General features: G+C 37.9%; 1 protein-coding gene across 4 annotated transcripts in view; it reads right to left on the bottom strand.

Annotated features, from left to right (window-relative positions):
* Window positions 1-20,506, bottom strand: part of ARHGEF7 (Rho guanine nucleotide exchange factor 7) — a 108,608-nt gene that overhangs the window by 44,251 nt on the left and 43,851 nt on the right. For all 4 annotated transcript variants that reach the window (XM_085215526.1, XM_085215525.1, XM_085215524.1 and 1 more), the window contains 5 exons: window positions 19,713-19,843; window positions 17,066-17,267; window positions 11,269-11,357; window positions 4,809-4,903; window positions 4,409-4,504 (listed from right to left, as the gene is read on the bottom strand). In XM_085215526.1, coding sequence (XP_085071652.1) covers window positions 4,409-4,504; window positions 4,809-4,903; window positions 11,269-11,357; window positions 17,066-17,267; window positions 19,713-19,843 — 613 coding nt within the window. The remainder of the gene's footprint in view (window positions 1-4,408; window positions 4,505-4,808; window positions 4,904-11,268; window positions 11,358-17,065; window positions 17,268-19,712; window positions 19,844-20,506) is intronic.

The following is a 20,506-nucleotide window of genomic DNA, read 5'->3' as shown; positions in this document are numbered from 1 at the left end:
TGAAGCTTGACTGGCAGCCAACAGAGAAACAGCAACACTACAGAATTATATCCTGTGTATTCTGAAGTTTATCTTATTTTTTGCATTGTTGACCTTTACAACACCACAGTAAAGGTTGTTGTAAACTGATGAATCCAGACAAATTATAACAAGGTTAACAAAGGCAAATTTAAAGAAATACAGATAATGTAATCAGCATCTCATGCTGCCTGTAAGCTTTCTTTTTTGCTAGGATGAGATTACAACTCTAAATCTCACCTTGTTGTAAGGTTACCAGAAGACTGTCATGCACTGTCCCTGCACATACAATTAGATAGCCTGTCACAAACTGGAGACTAACCATTAAGGAATTTAGGGAGTCTGTTTTAGCAGGGATTGGACTCGATGGTCTCCTGAGTTCCCTTCCAATCCTTACAATTCTGTGTATTATCTCGGCAGCATTTTCTATTCCTCTCCATCTCCTTCCACAAGAAATTTCCTGTCTCTCTTCCCATCTCTATGTAAGGCCTTGAGCATCAATGGTAACTTCATTTGTTACAAGTGCAAGATTGAAAACAAGTGAAGGTCTACCAAGATGATTAAATGATGAAGGCAGCTAATAACTTCAAAGGTGCAGTTTGTGAAAGGAATGTGAAACAACTGCAAAGCCTGAGGAGATGACACAAACAGGGTTGCTGAAATAAGGAAAACTTTCACAGTCTCCCAAGCTATTATTTTCACAAATTGAGACACTATTCAATTTGTAATCAATCTACTTTTCAGTGCTCTCTTCAGTGTCATACCTTTCATTACATATTTACCTTACTTCTCTAACATCAGTGAAGTTGCATGTTTGCTTCACACAAGCTGAAGGTAACGTGTTCAAGTTCACTTAACATAGATAGCCTTATTTATTGATAGTCACAATAACCAAAAGCAAGAGGAGGTATCAGAACGAGCCTTTAACAGACATGACAGACAAACACTCAGAATCAATTCTGAAACACCCATTAGTCCTGGGTTACAGAGAAGCATTCTCTTGCTCACAACTAGACCCTTCCCCTCCACCCCACTCCCTGTTTTTAATCCCCACCATTCCAGGACCACCCCAGAACAAGGTGAAAAACATAGCTGTGATGAGCAAGAGTGAGGATGTGAGGGAAACAGAAGGTAAAACCCCACTATGGGTGTGATGGTGCAGGAAGATACGTTGCTACATAAAAAGCAGCTGGGACTTCAGTTTGCTACAGAGAAGATAATACATAGGCACTCTGGCTGATTTTGGCACACCTGTCCTAAGAACTGCAGCCACAGACTGACAGCTTGTACTCCTAGTTGAATGGATGAGGTTTTTTTTTTCCAGCAAGAGATATCTGATCAACCACTTGCTCCAAAAACATCTAAAGAGCAGCACTGCAGTGTAGGGATCACTTGGATCAGCCCAGATATAATCAAAATGAGATTCGTTCATTGAGACACTCCTCAGATTTGATACTGGATCACAGATCTGCAAAGAGCTTTAGAACAATGGACCACTCCTTCTTCAAGAGACTGGGGCACTCTTACTCTGTTTTGCCATCATAAATCCTTCTCTGTAAGCTGAAGACTCCAGCAGCACCTCTCTATCTTGGCCATTGCTGTGCTTTGCAATCCATCAAAACTAAGCACACTTGAAAAGAAGCGATCAGTCAGAAGATTCTCATTCAATGCTAGTTAGACTCATTTAAAACACTGTTTTTGTTTGCTAAACAATAAAAAGAAACTGCAAAAGCAGACGTAACCTCAAAGCATCTGCTACACGGTCCCTAGCATTCAGGCAGCCAGACAGAAAAACTCCCAAGACTGCAACAGATTGAGCAGTGCACAGGAGCACAGCAGCTGCATTGCAGTGAAGCCAACCTGGACAAGTTCAAAGAGGACAAACCTTCAGCAATGCACCAGCAAAGCTTTCAGATTTGGAAAAATCAGGCAGGGTAGGAAGGAAGTGGGACACACAATCAGAATCTGATTGTATCCAAATGCCTCTCTCCCCCAAATACACCAAAAAAACCCACTACAGCATGAAGTGTTGTGAAAGCAACCAATGTTTAGCAACATGAAGATGAGAAGAAGTCAACAAGGTGCAGGCAAAAAGAAAAATAGCACCAGGAAGTTCCACATTCAAGGATTTATTAAAGAGAACTAAAACAACAAATAGATGCAAGCAGAGTTCAGAACCCAACTCACATTCAAACTCACAAGCACAAGGGCAAGAATTTGTTGAGCTGTGTTGACTGGCAACACAACAAGTGGCAGAACATCTGTGTTTGGTCACTCTGACAAGTTTAAGATAAAAAAAAATAAACAGAACAACACACCGGATGCTGCAACTTGAAGTGCCTGAATGATGGCACTGTAAGTTCCCTGCCAAAAATAAAATAAAATGATAAATCTATTTTCAGCCTGGGAGTTTAGAGAACAGGTTTACCAGCCAAAAAAGCATGGCAAAATGACAAAAAACAGGGCAGCAGGGCAAGCACTCTTCTACATTACAAGAATTATGATGGATTAGATTCAAAACAGGAGGAAGTTGGATGCTCAAGTTGATACGCTATGATGAAAATTGAACTGAAAATATAACTTGGCATGATCAGCGTATTTATAAAAAGAAAATAATTAAAAACATTTGTAGTAACCCTCCAGTAATCCTGAAGCATCACTTCCTCTACCCACCTACTATGATCCATTATGTTTCCTAATTTATTACATGGTAATATTTCACTTACCCAGGAGAAAAACAAAGGACATTATGAAAGAGTGTGCTAATATTTAAATCACAGAAAGAACTCTAAAACATTGCTTTAAGCTTGAAGATAAAGCATTAATCTACATATCAAGTTAAAATGAAGCTAGCATTAATATTTGTTTGAAGGCAGTATTTTTCTTAAAAGCACTTTAATCAAAAGTTTTGGAAGACGACAGGCTGCTCATTTTCTTAACTTGTGATTTATAGAAGCAAGATAATAGTAAAAAATAATTCAACAATAGGAAGTGAAATGATAAGAGAAAAGACAACAAAATATCTAAGCACGTGGGCATACAGTCATCCTCAGGGCTTTGCGACTTGGTCAGCTATGTGTTTGAGTTGAACTTGCCAAAAAGAATACCCTTTTTACTCAAATGCAGCATGGAAGAAAGATCATTTTGAGAATGCCTCCCTTCCACTGCTAAATCATTAGCTCCTTTCCATTCTCTCCAGTATAAGCTGTCTAGAGAAAGAAGAGAGGGAGAGAAGCCAGATGGTAGGAGGACGTGAGATCCAAAGTCAGCAACGTGCCCAGACAGAAATTAACGTCTAGAGGAGACACAATTAACTCTTTGTCAAAGCTTCCTCTTAACACAGATCAGCTTAGAGAAACAGAGGAGGAAGAAGTCAAAATAAAATACACGGAGTACAATCAGTGCTGCCAAGATAGGTATTTTCTCCTCCGTCCAAGACATTCACTCCTACTCGCAGCCAAGTGCTTCCAGTATTTCCCCTGCACAGACTAAAACTTGTCTCAGCCTTTAGTAGCAATTTAAATGACTGACTTGGCAGGAAATTAGCAAATTTGGATTAGCAGTCACAGTAGCTCATCACGTGGTCAGACAAAACCAGAACACAAGCAAGGAAAAGGACTCAAGCAAGATTAAGAGGAGGAACTACACTTTCTGCGGAGTTTCAACAGCAGAAACCTGGGAAAACACAAATGTGATATCCATCTTTCTTACACCTTCACTGCAGGAATAGTGAAAAACATCCTGCTACAACTCATCTAACCCATAGAAGGAAAAGAGATGTTTCCATTCTTCATGCCACTTTTCCTTTCTGCTTCATGATTCTTAGATAATACAGTACAGGCATTAAGACTGATTTTTATTTTTTTTTTTTTTCAGATTATTCTTTCTGTCTATTCTATATACATATCCCAGCAAATGTTGATGACCTCCATTGATTGGGACAAAAATGTATCGACCAAAATTCTTTTCATGGAGTCCTTCATCCAACTCACTTCCCCCCTCGCCTCCACTGTTCCATCACAGCATAAGCTACCTTCATTTTCTTACACTCTTAAGAAGAGACCTAAAAAATCCTGCCTCTACAATAAAAAACACACTTTTTATCACCTCCTTGCTAGCACATAACTGCATTATGGAAATATATAAATTCTTTCCTAACTATTTTAAAATTCCTACCTCTGCATTTGCATCCCAGGGTCAATATTTACCTGTACCAGCAAAGAATGATTATCTACACATCTATTACTTTTTTTTTTTTTTTCTGTAGCAAATACCATTACAATGAGAGATACAAAATTTTATCTCAAACGTTAACTTACACAACAAATTAAGTAATAATAAAATATTTGCTTGTTAGAATTCTACACCATCCGGTATGCAAAGTACTTACTTGGTGCATTCTTCTAAAGACTGTACAAGCATCTGCTGGAAAGAACTTATTTCTTCCAGATTTCCCATTAAGTATGAAGTGTTTGTTGAGTTTAACCTGTTGCCAAGGTAAAACAAAACATGTTTATGTTTGTAGTTATCGAGTATTTGTTCTTTAAGAAAATCTAGAACATTAAAAAAAATGCTTACTGATTCTTTGATCAGGAGCCAGAAGCAACCTGTCCAAGTCAGCAAGCAAGAAGAATGACAGGAACTTGAGACAGAAACCCCTGCCTCAAGGATCTCAGTCCACACAAGAAAATGCACATTAACACTAGAACTAAAGTTTTAATGACATAATCCCTCCCCAGTACCCAAGTGGTCTGCAGCCTTATTTTAAAAGCTAAAACAAACTCACATACTTTTCACTGGCTTGTAATGGTCGCAGGTAGTTTGAAAGCATTGTCTGTAGCTCCTTAGAATATTCATTTTCTGTTTCTAATATATTTTGTAGCACCTACAATAAATGACAATGGCTAATGGGTATTTTTCAAAAACATTCAAACAAATACCAGTCTTAAAACGTATTTATTTAGCACTGGGAAAATTTAAAAGAACGCTCTTATATTAAGACATTTAGCATCAGCAGAAAAGCATTAAGTACTATATACTCACAGAACTCAAAGAGAAAAAACATACACAACCACACAAGCTACCCCTCAGCCACACACCAGGAGTGCTAACAATAATTACATTATGCTAACTAACTTTTACCGTAAAGAGAGTGCGTCCTTCCAGAGCTAGGAGTAATTATTCCTCCTGTGCACTTCAGAATGGTCACAGATCAGAAAATGGCAAAGCACATTAGAAGTTTTAAGAGAAACAAACAACGACTTGTTTTCTCAGTCTAAGTTACAGCAAAGAGTTTGCTTATTCAGATGCGCTGTTCTCGCTAAAAGGTCAGATTTATAAATATCAAATAACCGACGACTTCACTTTGCAATATGATTAGTATTGTTGCAAGGATCTTTTTAAATGAGGATGCTCAAGCTTCCATCAAGAGAGCAGTAAAATACAGTACCACAAGGAAATTAAAAAATATATATATATGTACAGTATACACTTGCTTTTTGGATGAACATGAATCAAACACTGGAATACTCCCAATTATGTACAAGAAAGCATTTTAATGGGTCATCTCTAAGGAGCTTGCTTTAAGAGAACCATGTCAAAATCTACAGTGCTTCTAGCACACAAATTATTTTTTGCCTTCAAAAAGCGAGTGATCTAGCAGGAGATTCATCAGAATTAAATGCCACACATAAAACACAGTAAGCTTTGAAAACTTTTTGAAAATTATTGCTGATAAGCCACACCACAAGCCTCTTTTTTGCTACATGCCATATTTGCCAGGCCTACAGCAATATCTCATTTATAGTAACGACTGTAATTGAGTGCATTATTCAGTGTTGTAGTCAATACTCTTTCTTAGGAAATAAAAAAAGCCATTCATTCCTAAACGCAAACCTGATGAAATAACTTTAAATAGTTCAGTATGTCAATGAAGAATTCACTGTTCCTTTCATTGGTGTCATTGATTCTGCTTATTCCTTGAATGGTTCTATTCATTTGGAGAAAGAGAGAGACCACTTTTGAGTTCATTCTTTTGTTGGAAATCTGAATCCTGAGCTGAAGATTAAAATGTCTCCATTCTCTGCTAAACATGATGACAGAAAAATGTCACAAGGAAAGCTGTAGCTATTAAATAGGAATCTACAGCATGAAATACAACGCAGGAGCAAAAATTACTCAAAAAAAAAAAAGAATCAAAATCTTTTTAGTCTTCTCTGGTCTAAGCAGTAAAAGAAAAACAAGAGAAAAATACACATCCATTGATCATAAAATAAATTAAAACTTGCTTTCTAGAACAAATATAATACAAAAGAAGTCAGCTGTTAACATGAGAGCATAAAAGTACTTGTGATCCATATGGTTCAAAGCCAAATGCAAGATCAGTGTTTTCAAATACAGCCTTTCCAACAAAAATCTTCCTGCTAAAGTCATTAGTTGGGAAAAGGAGACCAAGCCAAGGACAAGAAAACAGCAACTTGGTGAAACACTGAACATTTTCAGAAAACATGAAAAGACAAAAAGATCAACAAGTTTGCAGAGACATTGAAGGACTGTGCTCCATTTTCTCAGAGTATTTGCCACCCTTTGCTACAAACAGCTTTCTGAGAAGGCTGAAATAAAACTAGTTTCATGTCTAACAGCTCAATTATTTTCCTGTGCTCACTAGGATTTTTTATTTGAAGGCTCTCTGGAATATGTAGAAGTAGTTGGAGGAAAAAGATGTAAAGGATGAAGGGAAAAAAAATGGGAAAACTTCAGTAAAAGCATCATCCAGATAAGTTAATTGGAAAAAAAAAAAAAACTAAATAAAACAATACTTTGTACAGGTTTTGAAGTAGGTACCCTTATACTGCTTTACATTATTCTGCACAATAGTTCAGACATAAACACAGCTTTAAACATCTCTCAAAGTACATTCAGCCTATTTTCTTTTTTTCCATACAACATACTTCTAACCGAATATGTTTTGAAAGAGAACAGTCTTGCTCACATCACTCTAAAACATCCGTTCTGTAAAGTTCTGCATCCTTCCAGCTTGACTTACCAACCTCATGACGAAGCAACAAGGATAAAATCCTTGGCTATGCTTTGAAGCACTAAGTGCTCCGTATTGTAATTCCGTATTCTGGCACCAGAGCACCCTTATATTCCTCATATCCACATCTTGCCTGTAAACTCTGATAATCACCTTTCTTCCCTTTCCCGTTTTCCGCGTGTTCTGGCTGCTGCAAGACCCCATGAGACCTCGAAGACCTTGTTTCCACAGCTCCACCACAACATTTGCACAGATAAGTCTGGGTACCAAAAGAGCAGCATTGAAGTGGCAGCTTTTACAATCCGTAACACTGATGAATGGCAGGCACAGAAAACTGAGCTCACAGAGCACAAGCTCTCTCAATCACAAGGCATGGAAAATTCAAGCTTGGTTAACAATTCTGTCACACAAAACCTCAGTCATTTCCCTAAGGGGAAAGCTACCACCCAAAAATGGATTTAAATGACCTGCACAAAGCTGATCACCTTCCAACAGAGGAGAAAAAGGCGACACTTGGGCATGATCCTGCAGCACATTCTCATTTTATGCAAGCAGTAAAGCATTCAAGTGGAGTATCACATGTTCAGCAAAAGCAGTCAATGTCTAATGTTCCTGGATCATGAAACTCAGACTATATTCCCTAAAAGAGGTCTCAAGAGGAGCAGCGTAAAGCACCATAAAAGCATCCCATTATCTCCAGTGCCCTCTCAAACATCCATGAACTTTGATAAATACAAATACTTGCTCCAACTTGAAAAGCAGGGCCTCAAAAGGCACAGTTGTTTTCCAATCACTTATCAAAATACTCATACCGGAGAGAATGCCGTCCATTTCTTTACCAGCTTTTAGAAAAGCTGCTTAGACTCCACACAATTATCTTCTAAGCCAAGATAATTTTATGTGGGATGCCAAGTTTTAAGATCTCAAGGAATCAACAAGAAAAAATAAAACATAACCCATTCTGTACTGTGGGAATAACACGCAATAATGTGATCACTTTTTCAGCGGCAGGCTACTGAATTACTTCTACATGGTCAAGTTGGAAACACTCCCAACGAGTCTGCTTCATATTATACCCTGTTCAGACTTGTACCAACAAATGGAGAAGATGCTGCAGCACAGTCACTCCACTAACCCACAATCTCCAGCTAGGCAAAGTGTAACAATAAACCAAACGTATCCCATACTTTCAAGCAACCCCAACTGCAAGGCACCACTAATAAAGCACAGAGACCATCATGATCTGCGTTACGAACTTCAGCTGGAGTTCTGCAAATCCATAAACACGTTTACACGGAGATGAAGAACAGAAGAAAGCAGTCTCATCTTCATTTTAAGCACTTTCCTGAGCCTATGCAGTTGTTTTCCCAGAAGGGGAGATTAGCAAAGCCCCTCCTACCACTTCCTGAGTTTCCTCTAAACTGTCCTTTGATTCTTTTCCTCAGGCTGACCAACACACTCACAGGTGCTACCTGCAGCACAAATCCTTCCCTAGGAAAGATAGCAACAAATAATCATGAGGTTTACAGGGTCTCAGTATGTATGAAGGAATACAGTCACAACTCAACGGTAGCAAGGAATCCCAGCATGCCAGTCCCAGAACATGCTTGGCTGTCAACTGACAGCAACACAGTTTTTAATGCTTACTCTAACTCAGACTATGTTCTTTCATCTACAGTTCTTTAGGAGCTACTCTTTTTTGACCCTTAGTATGGGTTTCATGTGGATTGATGATGAAATGTTTATCGTAGGGAAGAACCATATCTGTAGCAATGACCAGCTATATAAAGCAGGAGTTGCAGCTTACGCAGCAAAACAGAACAAAAACTCAATTCACAGTTTAAACTGTTCGAATATTCATCTACCTATAAAAATCACTACATAGTAATGACTTAAAAATAATTATTTGGGTTATATTGCCATAGTAAGCACTTAGAATTTTTCAAGAAAATGTAAATGCTATCTATCCTAATTTAAGTTTTAAGAACAGCAATAAAGTCTTACCTCTTGGAAACAAAGTGCATGCTATAGCACAGCCTCTCATTCTTTAAACAAAAATAATAAGGATAAAAATGATAAGGAGATTAAAAATTGGAGGTATTTGTTACAGTGCGGAAAAAGGTAAAAACAAAACAATTATCTAATTCACTGCTGACAGACTTAAGAACAATATTCTAGGGCCAATGCTTTAATTTACCATCTTTATTATTATTATGGATAAGTCTGTTTTCCCCCTCAGGACACGACAGACCCTCATTAGTTAATAAACAGCTAGCAGTCAAAACAGAAGGAAACTTATCCCATCAGATGAATGCACCTGATCAAGGTGAAAAATAGCCTGGTTCTGAGTGTGTGATGTCACCAATGTCACTACATATCATTTACAACAGGAAGAAAGACAGCTGTAGAATGTAGCTATGGCTAGCTGCTTCCTAAAGCGAATAATAACTCAAATTTTTGTGATAATGGCAATATGTTATTCAGGAAACAATTATAAAAAGAAAACAAAGACATTACTTCAAAACTGTATGGCCTTTTGTAACTTAGTCTCCTTAACTATGGTTTTAGCCATTTGCTTTCAAACATTTACTTTATTTTTAATGAGGTACACTGTTACCCCTGAAACTGGCCTAAATTATTAACTCAAGTAGGCAAACATAATATTTAACTCGTTTTGGACACAGTCAAACAGGAGCTTTAACTAAACCCTGATTTAACACATGACATTTTATTATTACGTTATGTATATTTATTATGACTTTATGTAATATGTGGACCTATCAGAGAAACCTTAAGATTTAGCAGCCCTCTTTAGGCTTAAAAAAAAAAATAAAATGTCAATTTATTTTGACTAAAATGTCATAATGGACATATATTCAATTGAAGTAAGAGGCACTCTTTTACCCACTGAAACAATTAAACCTTATCTTTGCTGTATTTGTGCATTCATTCCAGTTTACTTGTAGGGAAAAAAACCATAGGTTTTAACATCAAAACAGCAATTAAAGAGAAACAACCATCACACTACAGCAACTTCAAAAAAAAAAAAAACAGTGAAATGGACTATGAAGATACACAGGGAAAAAGTAAAAAGGGAAGCAATCTGGTATTTTGTTGCTGCATGTAGTACAATGAGAGCATTACTTCTGCTATTCGAAGATATGTGCCTTCGTCAATCATTTTCATCAAAACTAGCAGGTGTGGAACGCAACAGCCAAAGCATCAGAGCCCATCATTTACCATGCAATTATGGCTGTTGACAGATGCATCATGCAAGTGAGTGGGGAGGAGCAGGAGGGTGCTTCAATATTTTCAGATAGGGGCCTATATGCAAAGCTGCTCCATTCTCCAGGTGGCTCACGTTATCCAGGCCACAATCACAAAAGATGAAAGCATGAAATGATGTTGATGGTCCTTCTAACCTTGACAAATAAGATGAAGAGAAAAGAAAACCAAAGACAGTGGTTCAAAGAAAAAGGAAAGAATGCTTGTGCTTTCTTCGTACACCAGCAGGGAGCAGTGGTTAACAAAAAGCATCATACAGTTTTTGCTTCCTAAAGTATCTCCTGTTAGTAAACAAAGGTTTCACAAAATGGTTACATCAGGTTTAAAGATTAAATTTCATGTTTATTATCTATTAAAGAGGTACGAATACTCAACTACAGAACCCCTGGGTGCGTATTAAAGGCGATCCATATTTTCTAGCTATGCAAATTCTGCCATGAAATCAATTCGTCAGTTATAAGGGAGAGGTTCTGGAAGTTAATAACCAAGTCGATGTATAAGCATGAATACAAAGAAGGTAAATCATTCCAGATGTTCAACGTCTTGTTCAACAAAAGAACAAAATATTCTTAATCATTTTCATACATCAGAATTCCATTAATTTATAGTGGCTGGAGAAGAGCGACTGCATATTAAGGTGAGAGAAATGAAATTAACAACTAGCCAAGCAAGTCAAATGAGCAGAATACATTACAGTAACGCATATTATTCACTTACTTTAGACTACAATTTTGAATCATGCTTAGAATCCATATGCATGATATTTCATTAAACTGAAATGATCTTGTTTGTGTGAGAACTCACTAAAATTCCTATCCGGTTTCAACAGTAGTGTTCTGACGAGGCTTAATTTCATTATAGTGACAAGAGCATTTAATTAAATGAGGTTCTACTATATATGCTCACAAGGAGAAGAAAGGTTCACTCACCACATTGTAATAACTTTTGTTGATTGCAGATGTATCAAAGCCTTTAGGTGGACTCTTCAATGTACCTGATTTGGGGGAGACCGGCTTTTCTGAAATAAAAGGTATTTTTGTGTCAATGGGGTGCAATTTCATAGCTTAACACTAGAGGTCAAACAAACCACTTTAAAACAGTAAGATGGAAAAAATAATGCTTCATTAGGAAATGTTCATATTTATGATGCTAGGGATTATTGGCAAGGAATCAAGATTGTTTATATGGTCATAATAAATGTAACACTAATCTCACTGAAGGCAAACAAAACCTCTCCATTCTTTCTCCTGGAACTAGATAGTCAGTTAATAAAATCAGCTTTTTCCAAATATATTTATTTAAAGGCAAAACATCATAGACTGCAATTAAAAATAAAAGTATTTTACACACTACTGGCACTTTCAAGCAAATTTTGGTATCAATTTAATGAACTCAGTAAAAACAATCGAGCAAATGAAGGTCAAACATACCAGAGGCAAGACATTTCAAACAGAATCACCACGTAGTACAATAAAGTGATTTACCACGCGCCTATCTCAGAAAACCATTTAGAGAAAGAAACAAGATAAGCTTCGTCAATGAAATATTAAAAAAAAAAATTCCCATGCTTATGTACTTGAGAACAGAATCTACTGTAGCAATAAATGTATGCCTTTATATAATAATCCCATAGGAAATCAACCCTCAGCTACACGTGCTCTTCTGGAAGGAGAGCCTGTGTCTTCAAGATCGGAGCTGTTGTCCTGAAAGCTGAGTGCTGGCTCCCAAAATGGAAAGACATAACACTAAAGTCTCCTCTTGCACTTTAACTATTCCCCTGACTCAGGTGAGGATCATGCTGCACGCTGGGAAAACACAAGTTAAAATCTATAGCACCTCATTTTGATCTCTCACATTTGACTTAGCACACCAGCAAGTGTGGATGCTCTGTGGTGTTTGTCAGGACATTGTGGTGTTTTGGTTTGTTTCAAATAAGCACGCTTGCCTAAACATGCAAACTTCAGATAAGCACTTCAAGTCGTATTAATGTAAACAATACAAAAAAAGCATCATCAGAGCACACCTACTCAAAGTTTTATGTTGATTTTAAAAGCAAGTTTCTATTTCAAAAACATTTTAATAAGCATATACAATTTAACTCTAGTTATCATGATACCACATGGTCATTAAGAATAAATTATGCAAGTCTCAGACCCAGAACTGTCTTTACAAGAAAAACCCAGTCAGCTCCATTGTAGGACAGCTATGGGGAAATCCCATGCCAGAAAAGATGGCCAGGAAGGCAACACCATCAGCAGAATGATCCATAAGGCACCAGCCTCCGTGGGCCTGTGCCCAGGGTGCAGTGACTCAGTGCTCTCGCAGGCTGCCCAGCAGGCCCCTCAGGCACACAGCCTGCAGGCCGTCCTCCTGCCTCCTGGCTATGCTGGCTAGTCAGAGGGGTTAGCCAGCAGGCCAATTAGTCCCCAGGGCCACTCGTGGCATCTTGAAGAGGGTTTTCTCTGAATTGCATTGGAATTCTTCTCAGAGAAGCTATTCTAAAAATACTGTACGGTCATAGAGCTACCAAACATGGGCAAAAACATTTCTCCATACCATACCCTGAGATGATATGAGAACCCTCTTGGTGAAGAACCCCCACCTCAAGTCAGCTGTAAGCTGAGAGAGCACAAAATCCCATTAGCTCCCAGCAGTGCAGCTGGAAATACTGATGCTCTCACTAGGTGCTCTACTATACAATCAAGTAATCCCAAATGATGGCTACTGCCACCAAAAACCCAAGCAGACTTGTGATCACACAGTCTATGCAAAAGAAACACCTAAGTTAACACTCTACACACAGTTACTTATTTACATATTTATGTAGAATGCTGCTCATTTATGGGACAATTACAACTTGCTTCATTGTACTCAATGATGAAAGTGTCATTTGCACATAAGTGATTTATTTTCATTCTCTGTGGGAGCTCTCATCTGATTCTACAATTTATCGTGACTTTCAGGCTCATTAAAAACCTGAAGGTTTTCCACTTCCCAAAAAACATGAAAGGAAGAGCTGACGAAACCGATATACTCAAGCAGAAAGGTAAGTACTTGTTACTGAACTATGTCACAATACAGATGCCTGACCCTTGCTATTCTGGAGCAAATTGACTGGTCACAGAATACTGGCTACTCTGTCATCTTAAAGGGTATAAAAATATATCTCTTCCCTAACATTAATCTTCTCCTAAACTGCTGAAGATAGGAAATTTTTGCTGAAATAAACAGTAATTTATGTTACCAGCTGCTCAGCAGACTCAGTTATCCACACACAAGATAAAATTCAGGTTTAAAGAGAAGACACAGAAAAAGAATCGTGCATTAGAATCCTTTTGCCTGAACAGCCATAATCAACATTCAGCTTGTAGAACACAAAGGCTGTTTCTATTGTAGAAACAGAATTAGGCACAGTAAATCAGTCCATCTATCACATCTGGTATCCTGCCTCTAAGCACTGCCTTGCTTCATAAGGAAGGATAAAAGTCTTGTTGCAATTAGCTCTATTACAGTGTGTTACAGAGAAGAAAATCCTGATCTTGCACGTAAGATATCACTTTCTCAGCATAAACAAAAATAACTGTCTGTTACTCTTTATGATAGAACATCAGAGTACTTTCACAAACATGCAGCGTAATCTAATAAATATTTCAAGCAGGTGTGACCCACATCCGACATACTGGGAACGTATAAAGGTCTTAAGCCACAAAATCCATATGTTTCAGCAACGTTAGTTAAACCCTAGCATCTTACCCATCCCAACACCTAAGTGCTGCTTCTCAAAGTACTGAAAGCCGTAATTTTTCAAGTGTGCCTTAATCAGGCTTCACCATACAAAAGGTTCTTTTCTTCTGCCTACTTGTCTTTTAGTCCCTACATAAACCTGTTACATTTAGCATTGAAAATGCAGTACGGACAGCACAGGACCAAATTCAAACCAAACAAGCACCCACTCAAGTATTACTCTAATCAGTTTTTGCTTGTAGAATTCCACTTGACAGAAGAAAATATCCCTTCAAGTATGCATGGGTGCGGAGAGGAAAACCAGCATTCCCGTTCTTTCTTTCACTAAGCTGAAAGTGTATTTGTCCATTCCCCATGCACCACAGGATGGGACCACCAGATGCACTTTGGTTTTCCATACTGACTTTTCCCACGACAGAAGAACTATTAACAGTGATTTGTACTGGGCCTGCTATCAACATTAACTGTCAAGAGAGCATAACAGAAGAGATGCTAGACAGTAATAACACATTAATTTCTTTGAAGAATTAGAAAAATGTTTGTGACACCAAATGTCATTTTTCAAAGCTATATTCCTGTTTGCATAATCATGCCATTAAATGGGTTACAGTGATAAAACCCAGAAAGCTACCATGTGAATTCTTTTATAAAACTGATTGGCTAATGACAGTTGCTAAGAGAAGTGCTTCGTGTTCTGGCTAAATACTATTCTTTCATCAGTAGGTAACCCTCAGCTCTCTAAATCTCCTAATCTTTCTCCTGTGCAAGACAGGACCAACAGTTTAAGACACAAGGCTCCACATAAGTCTTCACATTCTCTCCTGGCTTTGTGCAAGGAAAAAGCACAGTAAAGCCACAGTGTCAAATATCTAATAAACTCAGATGGTACGAATCTTTCATCCTGCCACGTGCAACATTACAGCAGCATGAAACTAGGTCCTCACATTTTAAAATATTTCTGACTAGCAATCAGAGAACATTAAAAAGGACAAGATGTGAGAGTTTGAGAAGTGGAAACTGAAAACATGCATAGAACAGAGGAAGAGAAAAAACAGACCATCTCTTCCTTACAGTGTAGGCATATATGTAGGCATATACCTGGAAAAAGAAAACCATACTACTTCAGTTTCTCTTTTACTTGTATGTTTGATGTGAAGTACCAAATTTCAAGGTTTTTTTTTTTCTCCATTCTGAAATTTAAAAAAGCAAGCTTTTAAATGTGATAGTGCCTTATTTGTAAAATAAAAATCCTTTCCTATCCCAATCAAATTTATTTCCTCAAAGTTTACGAAGTCATCATTTAGCATGAGAAAACAATGCTGTGTTTTGCTCAAAAATCTCATTATTTTTTCTACAACCATTCATTACAAGTATCATACGCATATCATATCAGCTAGCATACTGTGCTAGCACTATTACAAATAAGCACTTATTCCCTTCCAGAGAAGGGAATCAGCACAAAGCGCTCCAAGAATGCAAGCAGCCTTACAGAAGTAGAAAACCACACAGGAAACATTCCTACAGAGCACAGCAAAATGAAGATCTTAGCAGAGAACTCTTCCGTTTGTGAGAAGTGAATGTTTAAACCTGGAAGCAGTTCATTTTGGCCCTAGAAATCAGATATTAGGAAGGGCTGCAAGAACTGGCAAGAGCTGTACTTTGTACTAACCTCAGCTTCATAGCTTTCTGGCTTTCCTGCTTAGAAAAGTCACTTTACCCATGTCAAGTATTCTCAAAAGACTGTAACAACCTTCCTTCCAGTTGCTGGCAGCTTTTGGTTCTTATATGCTCAGTGTTAAAAGCTATTTCAATTCTGGAGCCTCCTGGCTAACCCAGGTTCCAATCTCCAGAGTCCGATGACGTCAGAACCGATGCAATTCAAACAAGATCTATGCAGCAATGTTTTACGTGAGTAACAATGCTAAGTCCATCATGGCTGAAAGACTGCCACAACACTACAGATGTTCTGAGTACATCTTAGAGAAATCTAGTTGAAAATAAAAACAGAGGTGCAGATATTTGAGACTCCAACATTCTGCAATTAGGAGGAAGAGGAAGAAAAATGTAAGAGGGTACAACTGGAAGAGAAAGAATACATTTTAAAATGGGGTTTTAACCTCACAGCCTGAGCAACTAAGCATCTGTCTCAGCTGCCTAATAAAGGGCCAGAAAAATTTGTTTTGGTTGGAGCTATGACAAGGTTACAGGTGGCAAAGCTACAGAGCTTCTTGGGGTAGAGCAAAAGGTTTGTTTCCAGTCAACAAAAGCAGGTAAAGACAGGGAAGAGACAAAAAGTACATCATGTCACCCACATCAATGTTCAAGTAGGTAAAAAAATTTGTTCTGATATTTAGTCATGAAGACGACATTCACAGAAGGCACCTTCACCACATGATTTTCAGCATCTAGGATTGGTGTAAGAGCACGGCTTGTATAAAGAAGAGAGGAAGACGTGGGAACAGTAAAGATAAAAATATCACAAATGTATTGCCTAACAAAAAGAAACTGTCTCTATGAAGTTTTTTGGTAGAACTAGGGATTTTTCCTCCAGGAACGACACACTTTTGTTTGCTTCGTGCCACGATTTTCCTTTTCTTTTTTCTTTCCTTTTTATTCTTTTTTTTTTTTTTTTTAATATTTGTAGGAAATCCCTTACTACTTAAACCCAAAGCATCAATTCAAAGCATATCAACATTAGAAGCAAAATCTAGTGTTCTAGGAAGTCAAAGCAATCCAACTCAAAAGAGAGACAGACAAAAGAATGTGGAAGTTTTCTCCATGCTTACTGTTAACTTAAACTCCTGGAGTGATCCACATAGCAAACTGGACAAGGAGTATGAGTTCCTAAGCACTAATGTGTTCTGTGACTGAACTTCAGTAAATACAGTCAAGCTGAAACTGAAAACAGTACAGTTTTGAATCAACTATCCACCTCAACCCAAAATAAAGAATCGTATAAATACAATCTACTTTAAAACTCACCATTTGATTTTATTTCTCGTACGTAGTTACTTGGAAACCACCCTGTTTTGCCATTTAGAGTTCCTTCCCACCAGCCTCCTTCTTCCACTCTTGTTACATGAATAATATCTCCTTTTGAAAAAGAAAGTTCATCTTCATTTGTCTGCTGAAAATTAAATTTTGCTCTCACCACCAACTGATGGTTGCTGTTATCTGTCATGTCCTAGTAGGAATACAGAAGGATAACTTTAGATATTTAAACAGTTATTTCATTAACAGAAGCATTTATACAAATAGTTCCTGCCCTCTTCCCCCAAAACACAAATCTGCATATTTTCATTCTAAGGATTCGCAAGGGATGATCTGCCATTTCTGAGGTGTCTCATTTTCATTTCTTGATATCTGCAAGTCCCCAGAGTATATCACTTTATTTCAGCCTCTTCAAATCAAAATGGGGAAACAGAACTAAAAAATGAGAGTAGTTCCTACTAAAACAAAAAACACAACTCTTTTCTCTATATAGCATAAACTGAAAATGCCTTTTGCAGCTACAAAGATGCAACAGTTTTATATCAGAGAGTTTTCTAACTCATTCCAGATCAGGAGTGGTGGTTCCTGAGTTGGGTTTGACTCAGAACCTTTACTGCTGGATAACAAATAGAGTTTGCAACTTAAAGCTTCCCCTCCCTAGAATGTGCAAGTCACAGTGGCCTGCCCACAGAGGAAGACTGTGTCCTTCCAGAAAGCCTAAGAATCAGTTATGCAATCTACATCAAATAAGTACTTACAAAATCAATTGCTGCAAGGTTAGAATAGGTACTAATTGGATGCACATTCAGCTTGCAGCTGAACGTACATCATATGCTTATCTCTCATAAAAATGAGGAGGTTTATTGTTCTGTAATAACTAAATGCTCACAGCTACTTTCAAACGAACAATGCTCAAACTTGGCATTTTCTTCTCGGCTACCCGTAGCAATGTAGAATTAGGACAAACTACTATGCTTTAAAAAAGCTAAAAAAGCTAAGTACCTGAACAGCTTTAAGTAATCCAAATACAAACCACTGCACTGTAACTGCGAGAATAAGATTACTAAACACACCCATCTTTACACAGTAATGCCAGCTACCTGTATAACCAAAAAATCTAACATATGTGAGAAAACCTCTGTGTGAGTGATCCTAGTCAGCTCTCCAGCTTAACAGAATTCCACTTACATATTAGGTATGCATTGAGGTGATTAAAATACTTCCCTTGTAGATTTCTTTTTCCATCGTTACATACAACGCCTCAGCTTAGTTCGTATTTGTAGCAACTATGTTACTGTATCACATCTCACTTTAACAATCAGACTTAATAACTCAGAAAATGTAGGAAGATGAGGGAAAATGCAACATGGAAAATATACAGAAAGCCTCACGATATTCTAAGCTGCAAAATGTCTGATGATTATATTGCCACAGATTCAAACAATTATCTTTGCCTTAGCCCTCTGCTTGTATGTCATGTGTTTTCACTTGGTAAAACTGCTTAGCAAGATTAGTAAACAGCAAGAAGTCACAAAATGAGCAGCAACACTGCATAGTTATATCAACTACAGCCAATTCACTTTAACAGAGTAGCTCCTCAGCAGAATCAAATGAGCAACATATTTGGTGAGAACAGTTCCAAACTGATCATCTACAGCAGCAAAACCAAATGATATATTTTCCTCATTTCTGTCACCAGCTCTCTTCTCCTCATTCTTGCGCTTCTCCATCCCTTTGCAACTGTCTGCACAGCTGTTCAGATCTGATACAAATTCTTAAAGCTTATTTCAGTAATCCAGCTAACAGCTAGTCCTACAAATGGTTTCATCAGCAAAACAGAGTGGGTGGTGAACAGCACAGTGGGAGCTGGAATTAGTGGCCTAGGGCGAGAACTTGCATAGGCTCTGCTATAGCAGAGAAAACACAGCAAGCCACACGTAGCACTGTGTTAAAGTTCCATACAACAATCATCACATAGTTCAAAATAGCCTCCTTTAAGCATGAAAAAAAAAAAAGCAGTTTACAGATTGGAACCTTCCTTACCAAGCTTTCAGTCGCTATAAGCACATTTTGTCACAATTAGTTTCAATGTCATACCCCACCCTGATTAAGGCTGCAGTGCAAAGCAACTGCCCGTGCCACTCCGTTACCTGAAAGCTGTTTGAAAGATTCATCTTGAAACATAACAGTAAATGGGAATAACTACCAGTATTGCCAACACTAGAAGTACCATCCTTGCTGAGGTCTGAATATCTTTCGTTAATTCTCCCAGAACTCAGAGTGAGTGCAACCAGTGACAAACACAGGATTAAAAAAGACCTTATACTTCAGAGTATGAAATAAATGCTGCAAAACACTACGTGCAAACATGGAATGGTAATCGAGAAAGGGAAAAAACAGAGGCAAAAAGCCACCAAGAAAAAAAACCACTACCCTAGAAGGTCACAGAAAGCTGCATAGTACTTTGGAACGTCGTAAGAAAAGCTGCAAAAACAGAACTTCACAGGCTTGAAATGCAGGGGTAAAAGAAGAAAAACAGTAATCAGTTGTTTGTTACACAACTGTTTATTTATAAATTAAGTAAAAAGGAAAAAAAATTAAAAAGCACATCTCAGCACATCTGAATTACAGAACTTACCAAACTCCGATACTGGCCCTGAAAGAGCTTTGAAGTTCTACTGTGTAAAGACTGAGATCCCAGAGAATCAAAAGATTTTATCCGATGAGATGAGGGACGTGCACATACAGAGTCACTGCCCAGCCCTATGTCTGGGGAAGGAACACAAAGCAACAATTAGAATTTGAGAAATCTGCATTTAACTTTCTGCCTACTTCTGAAAAACTCGCATGCTTAAAGCAGGCTTAAGGTATCCGTAGTTGCTCAATAACTCCAGTTTTAAAAAGTTAAAGCAACAGTATGATCTGAAATCCAGACACTCTCAGCTTCTTTCACGTACAGACAGGAAAATAATTTGAGCTGCTTAGGAAGAGGAGGGTTAGGATTGCATTTCTCCATTCCTACCCACTACCAGTCTTTTTAAAGGTAATTAACCAACATCATTTTAGCTGGTGGCTACGAAATTCAAATGCATAGAATCTGCTTGAAGTAAAGCCAGCCACATCTGTTTCTTAATTCTTCCCCACCACCACCATCTCCTTCTCAATTAAAGCATTCTTTCCACTGTCTTCCTACGTTCCTCTCCCATCCTTTTTGCCAGATCAGCTATTTCTTCTTCTTTGAGGGCAGAGGGAATAGCGGAATAGGAAGAAAGCTGCTTGCTTGAAGGAAAGAACACCAGCATTGCCCCCCAAAAAAATAAATAAATAAATAAATAAATAAAGCTAACTTTTCCACTCTTTCACTAGTCTCTCTCAAAAAAACAAACAAAAAAAGCCCTGTGATGTATCCTCTCCAAAGGACTGAGAGTGAGG

This window comes from Meleagris gallopavo, chromosome 1 (genome assembly GCF_905368555.1).
Source record: "Meleagris gallopavo chromosome 1, MGAL_WU_HG_1.1, whole genome shotgun sequence".
Taxonomy (NCBI): domain Eukaryota; kingdom Metazoa; phylum Chordata; class Aves; order Galliformes; family Phasianidae; genus Meleagris; species Meleagris gallopavo.
The sequence above is the reverse complement of the archived record's forward strand: the minus strand, read 5'-3'. Positions and strand labels throughout refer to the sequence as shown.